The sequence below is a fragment of the Typopeltis vanoorti genome, chromosome 1, assembly GCF_054136105.1.
Source record: "Typopeltis vanoorti isolate ZY-2024b chromosome 1, IOZ_Tvanoo_1.0, whole genome shotgun sequence".
Classification (NCBI taxonomy): Eukaryota; Metazoa; Arthropoda; class Arachnida; order Uropygi; family Thelyphonidae; genus Typopeltis; species Typopeltis vanoorti.
The window spans coordinates 109,352,476-109,366,990 of NC_143549.1; the positions used below are offsets into that span (position 1 = coordinate 109,352,476).

The window sequence follows — 14,515 nt, forward strand, 5'->3', positions numbered from 1 at the left end:
GAAATAAGAAAGAAATTAGTCAAAACACTAAATTAGCTGTATACAAGACTGTGTTCAGACCAATTTTAATTTATGAATCTGAGAAGATTCATAAGTTAAATTTTACTCTATTTCTAACCAATTTGGTTAGAAATAGAGTAAAACACTTGATCAAAGAATGGAGACCTCTGATATGAGCGTTCTGAAAAAGATTAGTGGAGTGAAAGATGGCGATGGCAGTATCACATTAAAAATGAGGATATTAGGAAAGAACTTGCCATTGTTAACATTCAAGGAATGTGTTAGTAGAGCTAATCTTAAATCTTTTCTATATGAGTCATTGACTCCATGGGGTCTTGGGTAATAAATTGTATGGTCACAAAGAATGGGAGAGGAAAAATTAGCAAATCAAGTTTTTTTATTCAATATTTTTATTCAATTTTGTCAGGTTATCAGGGAAAAGACCCATAGGAAGACTAAGATGTAGATGGATTGATACAGATAATATTGACTGATAACAGATTAATTTGGAGGAAAATTGTTGATCAGAAGTCAGTAATGGTGTAACTTTTTCATGTAGCACTATTATAATTATCCTGTATCCCCCCCCCCTTCCCCCCTGGAGGGTACATATCAGGAATTTGATAATGGATTTAACAACCCAAATGGCCAGGGTGGATGAAATATGTCCTTAGGCTTCATATCCATGTTCTGTTAAAAATCATAAACTAGTAGGTCAGTTAGTGTTGGCTCAAAACAGTTGCATTTAGTTCATAGAGTAAAGTAAAATATGGTAGTCTAGAATAGTTTGGTTTGTTATGGTTGATAGCTTGCTATAGCAAGTTTCCTTTAGTCTAGCATAGTGCTGTGGTTTTAGGTGTTACTCATTTCATTGTTCCATGTGAAATCACAACCTGCTTAATGGAAGAGAGTCTAAAACTGCTTGAAAAAGTTCCAAGAGTAGAATTCTTATATTATCCAATCACTACTCCATGGTATTACAACCTTTCATTTGTGAGATTTAAAAGAGAGAAAGAGAGAACATCCTTTGGTTGGAACATTTCAGCATTTTGCTAGAGTAAGAGTTGATCATAATAGTTTAGTTTTCTATTATCATATTCAATAAAGTAGGGCCCAGTTACATATTGACAGTAATCACACAAACTATGCATTTTTTACAGCATCATACAGTTTATAAAATATATAAAAATATCATTTATTTTATAAAATAACATTTACTTCTATAGACAAGAAAGCAATTAATAAATAATTTGACTCATGGTAGTTTACAAAACTTTTTATTTAAATCAGATTCTTTTATACAATTGTTTTTATTAAATGTTAGATCTTTATATGAATAGTCATCTCAAAAATAATTTAAACAGTGTTTCATTTACTTATGCAGAAAACAACATATGCATAAGAAGAAATGATAACGTAAGAAAAAAATTCACAGTACAAAACACAAACACAAGATCTGAAGTGCAGTTGACTCTTTTTTCATTATAGGTTACTAGGGCATTTCATTTTCCTTCACTCATTGCTAAGTTTTTTTTTCACACACTTCTGGAGTTTCTTTGCTTACCGAGTTAACAAGCAGAGACAAACAAGTTATTGTTCCTCTAAGCCCTGATAAGACCCCACCTGGACTACTGTGCCCAGATATGGGCGCCAGGGTTTCTTCTTGATGGGGAGGAAGTGGAGAGGATCCAGAGACGAGTGACCAAGATGGTGGCAGGTCTGTGGAATGAACCTTATGAGAACAGACTGAAGATTTGTGGGTTGCAAAAATTGGATATGATATGATTGAGACATTCAAATTACTGAAGGGTTTCTATAAGATTAATCCAGAAGATATTTTTGAGAATAGGGCTGGTGGTGAGAGAACTAGGGGCCATACATGGAAGCTGGGCAAAAATGTGGTTAACAGGGGTGTTAGAGCTAGGTTCTTTACTTGGAGAGTGGTAAATGAGTGGAATAAGCTGCCAGAGTCTGTTGTGGGTGCTATGACCGTGAATGAGTTCAAGGCAAAGTATGATAGATACTGTGTGAATGTCGAATAGTTGTTCTTGACATGATGTTAGGGCCTCCCTCGATGAGTCTGTCGACTCCTTGGAGTTGCCCGTAATAATAATAATAGATATTGTGTGTGTGTGTGTAGTAGTAGCAGTAGTAAGAAGTAAAATTAGTTTTACTGTATAACTGAAAAACCTCAGGTTCAGAGGTTTTTATACATACGCAAACTTCATGAAAAATATGATCATACCAATTATCATTAGTTAGTGATTAATGGCAAATGGAGGCATCTGTTGATTAGTTAATTGGAAAGTAGACCGCTTCATTTGAATATTTAGCACATTAATAGATCAAACAGAAGTAAGAAAGATAAAAAATAATAAAAAAAAATGAATATATTCCTTAAAACATAAGAATATTAACTGATTTTATTTACTGAAAGAAAGTTTGATCAAGCCAACACAGAATCATTACTATCATCATTACCAAAAATCTTGGGAATCAGGGGCTCAATAAGGAATCCCAAGTGTCATCAACACCAAATTATAATATTGAAACTAATAAATTTATTTTTTACAGAAAAAAGTAAGGGTATTTATTTAATTTAGAATATGAATTTAAAACATTCAGATGTTGAAGCTTGGTAAAGAAAAAAGCTTTGCTTGTTTCTCAACATCCAAAAAGATTGGAAAAATATTATTAGACACCTCTAGGGAGTCCAAAGACTCATTGAGGGAGGGCACCTGCTCTATGATAAAATGCACTTATGCTGCTTAATCAATTTGGTTTATTTCATTTAAATTCTTTATGAAAAAAATTTACTATGAATTGCATGAATGCCATTCAAGTAAATTATGACATATTAAAAGTATGAATTTTCAGTCCTTTCTCTCATGGATTTTGAAAGAACGAAAAGTTAAATTTTCTTGCAGTAATGTATAGCATACTTTGCATTCCATCATCTAATGAAACTTCTCAAACACATTGCAATTAATATTACAGAAATTGCCAACAGAATGAGGTAACAAGTTATAAAAACAATTCATGCCATTTTTATCTGCAAAAATCAAATCTTACATTGAGAAGATGAACCAATTTATCAAAATTATACTGAATGCTATGAAGAAAACTAATTCATTTTTAAGGAGAAATTTTATTTATTGTGTCTAACACCACATCTTATCAAATTATTCAAAATTCTACTAAAAAAAAAAGCACTCAAACATTGCCTCTAAATTTGCTCCACCAATTTTTAAAGTACATTTTATTTCAGCATATTCATTATTGTTCGAAGTTTTTTTTTTTTTTTTGCTTGGTTACAAAGTAAATTATAACAAACAAACTATATTCTTTACCCAAAGCATACGCAAACAAATTGCATGAAATCACTTCACAACTAGATTACTTATACAGGTTGTTGATTTCATATCAATTGCCTCAGAATCCCATAATGCATATCACGCACTTCCTTTTGGATATATATGTTGCCATATATTAATTGAAGGGTCATCACCCAGATTTTCTTCTTATTTTTTTTTGAGGTCTCAGTAGAAGCTAGACCCAAGAATATACACTGAGGTTAAATAAATTCAGAAGACATATTTCTTTATTTTATTCCCCTTTCTTCTTTCTCTCATTAATTTAAGAAACATTCTTAACCAGAGATAACTGTCCATTTACTTTTAAAAGGACTAAAGTGGGGGGGGGGGGAAATCTGATGTCATCAAACTGCTAGATCTGCTTATTATTGTTATTTTCTTAAAATCTGAAAAAGTATAAGTACACTGAAATGATTCAGTGTCGTAATTTAAAATTCACATATAAATGAACCCGAAAAAAGTCCATCATAAATGGCATATCTGAAGCTTCTAAACTAAGAACAGCCAAGTGAATTTATATCTGAAGCTCAACAGCACAAGAATACATACTTGTTTAATCTCTGAAATGAAGTTTTTTTTTTTTATTCATTTCAATTTGCATCCAAGTAGAAAGGAGTATTTCTTAATTACGTGTATATTAAAATAGTGAATAAACAAATAATTCTGGACAAAAAACAAGAAGATAAAATAAATATATATATATACATACACAGTTTATACACTGGTAATAAACACATACAAGGTGACTAGATGCATTTCAGTTTTCAGAAAAAAAAGCATTGAAAAATCTTTTTTTTTAGACTTCATTAGATTAACAACTCTTTAATAAAAGATTCTGTGATACAATAAATTAATTTAATTCACAAATATATCAGAATATGCATGCATAACAAATGTATATGTTGCAATTAAAATCTCTCAAATAAACTTATATGCAGGTTAATCTCTATGGTAGAACAAATTGCTTATTGAAGGAAAGATGAAACGATGAGCAGATACAATTTCTGGAAGGGGAAGGAGACCCAGTTTATTTTTTAAAAATATGGTACTTTCTGAGTAATTTTATGGCATTTTCACTGGAGTAACCATAGCTTTTCCACTCAACACAGCCAAGATGTTTTCAGCAGCCAGTTTTGCCATTTTAATTCTCACTGCTGTCTCTGAACTACCCACATGAGGTGTAATAACTACAGAAGGAAAGAAAAGTAAAGAAAACCTTATAATCTGATTAAAGGAAGCCTAAAAAAATTCACTTTAGCAATGAACTGTCTTAAATAAAAAGAAGAGAATAAATATTTATTAGTATATACTAAACAGGCAAAACAATGTATATTCATTTATTGCAATTTTGTATCTTTTAAATAATAGAAAGTTTGAAATTATCAAGAGCATACTAAAATATGTATGATTTGCAGTTTTAGTGAAACCCTTAGTCAAGGGTTTCAAACTTGTGAAGTTATAAACCTTAGGTTTATAACTTCACAAGTTTTCTAAGAAGATTCATTACTTCTTTCTGAAAAAAGTTCATTTGAGAGTTCTGAAGGTGATGAACCATCAGAACTTAGTGCCGGCCTGGTTGGCCAAGCAGTTAGTGTATTCACTCTCCAGCCAAAAGGTGCAGATTCGAATCCCGCTGTGGGTATGGATGTTTGCGTCTGTGAAAATACTAGTGGTGGTGGTGGTGGGCGGTAGATGATGTTGGTGTAGATGATGATGGTAGTTGCGGTTTGTTGTAGTTGATGGATTGAGCGGTGGAGACAGAGAGCTGTAGAGTAGGTGCCCTCCCTCGATGAGTCTTTGAACTCCCTGGAGGAATCACGTAATAATAACGATAATAATAATAATATAGAAACATTGTATATCTTCCCTTTTCATGATTAATTTGAAATACAAATTAACCATTATGGCGAGTTACATGGCTCCAGTTATTCCCATACCTGGGAGGAGGACAATGTTCAGATAAATGCAAATAACAGACAGTGGAATGAATAATTTTCAAACCTTTTCTGATATGAAGTTCAATGTTCATATACTCAACAAAACTGCACATATTGCACATAAACACTATCGTCTTTAATCAGTGTTTCATTTTTGCTATTTCATCTGATTCATTGGTTCAAGCAGGAATAGAGAAGTTATTGTCTCCCTTTATAAAACTTTAATAAGGTCACATCTGTACTACTGTGTGCAGATCTGATCACCTAGATTCTGTGGGGATGAAGAAGTGGTGGAGAGGATCCAGAGGTTTGTGGCAGGTCTGTGGAATGCTCCATATGAGAATAGATTGGAGAGATCTATGGGTACAAAAATTAGCTGATGGGCAAAAAAAAAAAAAAAAAAAAAAAAAAAAGAGGAGACATGATAGAAACATAAGTTATTAAAAGGGGTTTTATAGAATTGACACTGAAGACTTTTTTTCAATACATAATAGGAAGGGAAAGAACAAGTGGTCACCCATGGAAAATTGAAAGCAAAATGGAAGCAAGTATTTCTATTTTGCAATTCTTGTTTAAGGTTTCCCCTTGCTTAGATGCAAAAAACTTATTCCTCTGTCAAGTTATGTAAGTTTTTATGTAAAAAGTGATGAAAGAAAGATCACTGAACATGGTCAGAATGGTAGATAAAAGATTAACAGTAGTGAAATTTAGTTCTGCAATAATAATAATCTAGTATAGTCACACAACATCCAAAATCAATCATTCAGTTATCTGAATGATTGAGTCAGATGAAGAGGCGAAATGTATGTTTTAGATTTTGACCTTTTGAATGTGTATGGGAAGGGAAAAGAGAAAATTGTACAAACAAGGACAAGTAGATTGAATATCTAAGTATAAGAAAAGACCAGATGGTAATTTGTTGTCTCTATACAAATGCCAAGATAATCAGGAACAAAGGGATTGAGTTTATTGCTTTATGGAATACGTTGTGGCCTAAGATTGTTGGCATTGGTAAAACCTGGCTATCGGAATCAAATATCGTAACTGGGATTAAGTGTAAAGGCCATAACATTTTTAGGAATGACAGAAGAGATAGGAGAGGAGGAAGGCACTACTAATGATATCAGATGACTTTAGTAGCAGTGAGCGTAAGGCAATCTAGTGTGAAGTGGAGGCTAACAGGATGAAATATATGTGTGTGGGGGGGGGAGTTTGATAGAGACCTGGCAGTTCAGTTGCAGGAGATGATGAAATGCATAAATTATCCTGATAGGTATTAAATGAGTGATTGATCATTATGGATGACTTTAATTATCCAAATATTGATAGAGTAGAAGAAAAATCTTAACTATTATTTTTCAGGAAATAACGTATACTAAAAAATATTAATCATAAAAACTTTAACTAATACGTTCCTATATTTCTGCAGTGTTATATTGCCATCATCAATGATCACAAAAAACAATGATACGTGCATGCAAGCAGGGCAAATGAGGCTGAAAAAAGGCAACCGAAGTTGGGCCTAGAGTCATAAATGCCCCTCCTCCCCAGTCAGCTAAATTGGGTAGTAATGGTCATTGGGCTGAAGAACTTAGGAGGAATGCCTTTGGGGCAGTCATGCACCCAAGTTTGTTGAAGTTTAGAAAGTTTTTCAGGGCTGAAGAAGATTCGAGGAAACAACCTTTCATATTTGTATTTTCTTCAGTGTAATAGAGTGGTCTTCCTGGGTTGGTAGAACAGACATAGTCCTTGTGTCAAGAAATTCTGATCTTGGCTGTCCTACCTGTTTGGCTGTAATACGATGGTTTGCAACTGCAAGGGACCAAGTAGTTCTAGGGAATGTGGCTGGTCTTTGGTGGAGCGGATAAGAGAGTCCAATTTTTAATGTTGTCTGTAAGTGATTGTAAGTTGGAAGTTTTTCCACTTGGTTATACTATAAATTAAAGATCCTAAGAAATTATATAATTGATTTAATCCTTTATCCAATTGTAAGCAAACAAGTTTGCACCTGAACTATTTTCAGGACTGGGGCAACTCGTATATAGAAGGTTGTGACTTCACATCACTTGCCTTAATATCCCATAATGCAACGCACATATCCTTATGGGTATGTATAATGCTATGCACTATGGGAAGTGTCACTACCCAGACTGGTTTCGACCTTCACTGAGGTCTCATTGGTGAGAACCAGATCCAGAGGTGATACCAAGGGTTGAAGTAATGCCGAAGTCATATTTTCATATATGAAAATATGACTTCGGAAAAGGTGTCACACCTTATTATTAAAATTCTCTGAATTAGTGATGTGAAGTCACAAGCTTCTATACACGAGTTGCCCCAGTCCTGAAAATAGTTCAGGTGCAAACTTGTTTGCTTACACTTGAATAAAGGATTAAACCAAGTATATAATTTCTTGGTACCTTTTTGCCCCAGTCCTGATTATATTTCCGGCGCAAACTTTGTTTGCTTACACTTGGATAAAGGATTAAACCAAGTATATAATTTCTCGGTATCTTTAATTTGAAGTGATTGTAAGGTTGTATTTCCTTAGTTTTGTCAATTTTTCAGATGTGCTCCAGATATATGGAATGATGATATATCTTGAGTAATCTCTGCTCTGAAGGGAGGGGGGGGGGATTGCAATTACAGGGTTTAATATTTTATTTAATATAATAGTTAGGGGCACTTCTACCAGAACTGATTAATTTTGCCTTGTTATATAGGATTTTTTATAATCCCATATTGTTGGTGTGCTGCTGATGAATGTATCTATCTCTTTGTGTAGGTTTTATGTAAACAGAGAATGCCAGGGATCCATCAGGCTGAATTGTAATCAGCATGTCTAGGAATTGGAGATTGTTGTTGTTTTCCTTTTCCAAGGTAAACTGGATGCTAGGATGTTGATTGCTTAGATGTGTTAAGAAATTGTGGAGCATATCTAGGCCACGCGTCCAAATGGAACACATCATCTAAATAGCATAGCCAGACAGTGGGTTTATGTGGGTCAGAATTTGGAGCTTTTTCTTCAAAGATCTCCATGAAAAAGTTGGTGAAGGGTAGAGAAAATAGTGGAGAACCTATGGCTGTCCCCTCTATCTGTAGAATTTTCCTTGCCAAATGAAATGACCTCAGTTCATGGCGAACTGAAACAGGGCTGAGATATTAAGAGGAAATATGGCTTGGATGAGGTCTATGGTATCTTTGAGTGGGACATTAGTGAATAAAGAGGAGACATCAAAACTGACCATTATGTCAGTGTGTTGGAGTGTGAGGTTTTTCTATACTGGCTTTAAAGTGGGCTGAGTTTTTTTATGTGCAAAGGTGCATTGCCAGTATATTGTGTAAGCACTTTGGGTAATTTGTATGTGGGGGAATCAATGCCATCCACAATGAGACATAATGGCACATTCTGTTTATGGATTTGTGGTAGTCCATACATCCTGGGTGGAAGGGTCTAGAGTTATAAAGTTTTAGTTTGTTTGCGACTTCCACAGGCCAAGAGTAACTTTTTTTTAAGGAGCCTATGGAGTGTTCTGATCTGTGTACGTGTGAGATCATAGTCTACAGAGAGCTACATAGAACGATATAGGAATAAGGAGGCAAGCTTACCTATGTAATCTAACTGGTTTAAAACCACAGTGGTATTTCCTTTATCTGCTTTGGTAATTACTATTCTGTTGTTTTTAATTTCATGCAGAGATAAGATAAGAATGAAGCAGAATTTATTGAGTGCTTGTGACTTTCTCAAGCAGCATATGAAAACAGGAACTTGAGGTCAATTTGTGTTAGATTGTTCATAGTGTCAGAAGGGAACTCTGTTAAGAATATTATTTTACCACCAGTTGGTGATAGAGATCATGACATACTTTCCTAGGAAGTAGCTAATTATATAGATGTTTCAGGTAACATGCTGAACTACAAGATGAAAATTATGATTAACTTAAGGGAATACTATTTTTGGTCCCACTCTCCATGCAAAGAACCTGCTCACACACCTCCTTATATCATCTAATGCATGGAAAAGATCAGTAGTACATGGGAATCTTTGAAAAAGTGCTTAAATGTGGCAGTATCTGAATATATCTTAGAGTTTGAAAAATAAATAGGGTCCTTATTAAGCAAGAGATTCATAAGAGAAGAATATATGGAAGGAATATTGTGAGAATAAGAGTGACAGGAGTTATGAAATATTTTTATTACCAGACCTCTATACAGTTCAAAAGACCAGGAAGCAAACACTCTTTACACACAAAGCACATCAAATTGTGCTTTAAACTCATTCAATGTATCTGCATTCACCACAATATTAGGCAATGCATTCCACTCACCAACCACTCTCCATAAAAAGAATCTGTTCCTTATGCAGCTTCCAGCTATATCCCCCCCCCACACACACACATTCTATTCTATCCCCTTCTCCAATTCTATGACAACTGGTGCAAAGAACATCAATGATGGACCCTAGACCAGTGGAAATGAGTGGTGTTGGTGGCATGATGAATCATGCTGCACTGTTTTTAAATCTGATGGTCATTGCTGGGTGAGATGTATACCAGGTGAATGGTATCTGCCAGTGTCATGGTCTGGGGATGTTTCTCATGATATGGGCTCAGACTTTTGGTAGTTGTGGATGGAAATATGAAGTACCAGGACATTCTAGACAATGTCGCACTGCCTACACTTTACCAATATTAGAGAGCGAGAGAGAGAGAGAGAGAGAGAGAGAGAGAGAGATGGGCCATTCTTGTTTCAGCATGACAATGCACAGTGCCATAAAGTAAGCTCAATTTCGACATGGTTTGAGGATATCAGTGTACAGAATTTGGAGTAGCCAGCTCAAAGCACCTGACCTTGATCCTATAGAGCAGGGATCAGCAACCTTTTCAGACTTGCAGGACAAATTCAACTTTTATTTTTAATAACTGGGCTCAAATGTTTAATTAAGAGAAAATAGTGAGTGAAAAAAATACTTCATTTATCAATTTTTAATATATCAATCCTAAAAAACACAGAAATATTTAAAGTACGAGATATGAAACAACTATCACATAAAAACAAAGTAATATAGTTTATGCATCACAATATGTGTCTCCCTGCTTAATGTGTCTTTTGTGATTGTTTTCCATTAGCCAAATTATCTATATTCACTTTATAATCTGATGTACAAATTCGAATCGAAGCATGCAAATGTTCATCAGTCAGTTGAGAAGAAAATTTACTTTTTCTAAAACTCACGGTAGAAAATGCTTGTTCGTAAATGTGTATGCTTCCAAATGCGACCATCATCTTCTTTGAGGAAACTGATTAATCCTTCAAATTTTTTTGCTTAGCATCGATACAATTTTTCAACATTTTCTAATGAAAATGCGTTCTTCAATATTTCATTCTGTTCCAAAACTTCCTCCATCTCTAGTTGGTTTGATACGTCATCATTGTCAACATTAAAAGGGTTCAAAAATAATCACATTTCAATGCTATTTTTATGAAAATCCACAAATCTTGTTGAAAATTACGTTTGTAAATCTTCAATAATACCAACAAAAGTTTCTTTTTGTGTTTGCCATCCAAATGTAGATGCAGATTTGCAACATATATAATGATGTAGATTTTCTTCCATTATATGTTTCTTCAACAGACATAGTTTGTCCTTCAAAAGCTTTTATGTCAGAAAACAGTTTGAATGGTAATTTACCTTGACTCCACAGGTTCACATTAAATTCATTAAGGTACATTGTAATATCTACCATAAATGCAACAGACATAGTGCATTTTTTTATCCGATAGTTGTGAGCAGTATTTTCATGTTCCCTCAATGAAAATATCTATTTCTTCATCTAAATTAAAAATTGATTTAAGCACAGCACCTCTACTTAACCATCTAACTGCTGAGTAGTAGATAATGTCCTTACACTCCGATTCTATTTCTATCAAGAATTCTTGAAATTGATGGTGTTTCAGACCGTTGCGTCGGATGTAATTTACAGTTGCATCACAATGTCCATAGCGTCTTTCATTGATAGAAATAGAATACCCCCATTTTCAATAAAGAAGTACCTGCTGTTCCATTTATCATTAAACCTTCTTCCTGCATCTGCAATTTTATGTTTTCTTGAACCCATTTTTGAAATTATTTTTAACGAATATACATCCTCTGAAAATAATAGTTGATGTTATTGAATTATGTTGAAAGTTTATTTTTCACTTGGTTAGAGTATAATAAATTTAGTTTAATCCTTTATCCAAGTGTGAGCAAACAAAGTTTGTGCCTGAAAGTATCTTCAGGACTGGGGTAAGGTGGTACAACACCAGGAAACTTGTTGCAAAGGTGGAGCAAGCTACTAACACTCCTGTCTCAGTATCTCCCATAATGCAAAACACATCTCCTTGCGGATAAGTCTAATGTTATGCATTAAGGGAAGGCCACTACTCAGACTAGTTTCGACCTTTATTGAGGTCTCTTCAGTGGGAGCCAGGCCCAAGCTGGGATACCAGGCAGAAGCATTCGCAGGTCATCTCTACCTATAGGAGTTGCCAAATGGTGTGCCACCCTTTTTTAATAAATTACTCTGGATTTAGAGAAAGATGTTGAAAGTTTATTTTTCACTTGGTTAGAGTATAATAAATTTAGTTTAATCCTTTATCCAAGTGTGAGCAAACAAAGTTTGCGCCTGAAAGTATCTTCAGGACTGGGGTAAGGTGGTACAACACCAGGACAACTCGTTGCAAAGGTGGAGCAAGATACTAACACTCCTGTCTCAGTATCTCCTATAATGTCCTATAATGTAAAACCCATTTGGCAACTCCTATAGGTAGAGATGACCTGCGAATGCTTCTGTCTGATATCTCAGCTTGGGCCTGGCTCCCACTGAAGAGACCTCAATAAAAGTCGAAACTAGTCTGGGTAGTGGCCCGTCCCTTAATGCATAACGTTAGCCATATCCGCAAGGAGATGTGTTTTGCATTATAGGAGATACTGAGACAGGAGTGTTGGTAGCTTGCTCCACCTTTGCAATGAGTTGCCCTGGTGTTGTACCACCTTACCCCAGTCCTGAAGATACTTTCAGGTGCAAACTTTGTTTGCTCACACTTGGATAAAGGATTAAACTAAATTTATTATACTCTAACCAAGTGAAAAATAAACTTTCAACATCTTTCTCTAAATCCAGAGTAATTTATTAAAAAAGGGTGGCACACCATTTGGCAACTCCTATAGGTAGAGATGACCTGCGAATGCTTCTGCAACATTAGACATATCCGCAAGGAGATGTGTTTTGCATTATAGGAGATACTGAGACAGGAGTGTTGGTATCTTGCTCCACCTTTGCAACGAGTTGCCCAGTGTTGTACCACCTTACCCCAGTCCTGAAGATACTTTCAGGCGCAAACTTTGTTTGCTCACATTTGGATAAAGGATTAAACTAAATTTGTTATTGAATTATATTAAAAGATGGACCAGGAACACGACTGCAAAAATTCGTCAAAATCTCGGTTGTTGTCAGATGAAGTCGCCTTTGTTATCCCCACTCGTGATGACTCACACAGTTAACTCGTGCCAAGTTGTACGGCAATATCACAAAAAATAGGTATAAAATTATTTTTAATTTATTATTCATATTTTATTCATATTATAAAATGCATTATTTAAATAATTCAACATACAGACCACATGCCATGTAAGTATAGTCAACCTATTATGGGCCGCCAAAAATGCAGGTTTGGGATGCTGGTTGCCGACCCCTGCTATAGAGGGCCCTCTGGAATGAACTTGAATGTCGAATTCGGCTTAGAATGACATGTCTGACTTCTGTGTCTGAGCTGACCACTGCTTTGCAGAAGGAATAGAAAAATATACCTGCAACTAGTTACCACCATCTCACTGAAAGTGTGCCAAGGAGAATGCACAATGTAACTGTGGCCAAAAGCGGCCAACTCCTTATTGATTTTGTAATAAATGCAGTACTGTCTAAACAGTTCTGGTGTCTGGACACGTTTTTCCACATTGGATATAAGAGCTAGATTTTGCTCTCACAGAGCAGTGAATGAGTGGAATTGTTGAAGTAGTGAATGCATCTAGTGTAAATGAGAAAGGGAAAGTATGCAGCTGTTTTGGATAATGTATAGTGTCCTTCAATGTGCCATTGAATCCCTGGAGGTCTCAGATAACAATAATAATAACTGAATGGTAGAGCTTGCTTACTGTGACTATTTGTACTTTGAAGATACTGAATATAAAAACCAGTAAAATATTAGAACCTAAATAAATATATTATTTTTGTTTCTTTTGTGGTGTGAATTAAGCTGCAAACTGCTGAAAGTTTAATTACTTGCATTTCTATTAAATTACTGTAAGAAAAGTGAATTATTTATTTATGCACTATGAAGATATTTATTTATGCATTATGAAGAGTATATGAAGATATACTGAGCAACTCTCTTCTAGTTTTCAAGGAATTGGAAAGCTATAACTATAAACTGCCCCTCCAAGTCCTGCAAACTGCCTTATCGTGGTTAACTGGTGACACTGGGTGGAACAAGCAAAGCACATCAGGTTATACACATATATATGCTCCTGCCAGGGTCACGATAGGCATGACGGTTGTCCCACTTTGTCCAGCTAAATACTTGCAAAAGAACACAGGAAAGGAGATGGGTACAACCTGTCTTTAATTATTCACTAGACAGATATAAAACAAAACCTTATAGAATGCCATAGCAGTGCAGTCATCACTCAAACAAACAAGGACTGCATTCTTTTGGAGACATCAGGAGAGATAATGAATGTGTTAGGTATTGTTTCTGGGAAAATTCCCATGCTACTCCTCTTAAACTCTGTATCAAAACAAGGTATGTACAAAATTTTTCCTCCTCTTTTATTCTGCTATAATTGCCTTCAATACTCACCCATAATGCCCTAAAATATATTATAAATTTTTTGAATAAAAATAGCCAATGTATTTAAAATAAGGGACACTCCTAAAAAAAACAGGCTATAATAGTCGTAATAATAATAATAATTAATGTGTTACTGGTGATTAATAAATATAAAGATGTTTAAACATGCATTTTTTCTGTGAAATAGATTTATGATTGGAAAATGAAATGTTAAATCATTATATCAACATGATCAACTCAAGATTCTGCAGTTTTTTCAAATGCTCTTGAAGAGTCTGAATATATCTCTCTCTAGCCCTGTGACAGTATCAT

General features: G+C 34.8%; 1 protein-coding gene across 1 annotated transcript in view; it reads right to left on the minus strand.

The window, feature by feature from the left end:
* Positions 1-1,260: 1,260 nt before the first annotated feature.
* LOC150110306 (glyoxylate reductase/hydroxypyruvate reductase-like) overlaps positions 1,261-14,515 on the minus strand; it is a 207,802-nt gene continuing 194,547 nt past the window's right edge. The window contains exon 9 of the mRNA XM_090392751.1: positions 1,261-4,561. Within this exon, the coding sequence (XP_090248877.1) occupies positions 4,437-4,561 (125 nt within the window). The 3' untranslated portion in view covers positions 1,261-4,436. The remainder of the gene's footprint in view (positions 4,562-14,515) is intronic.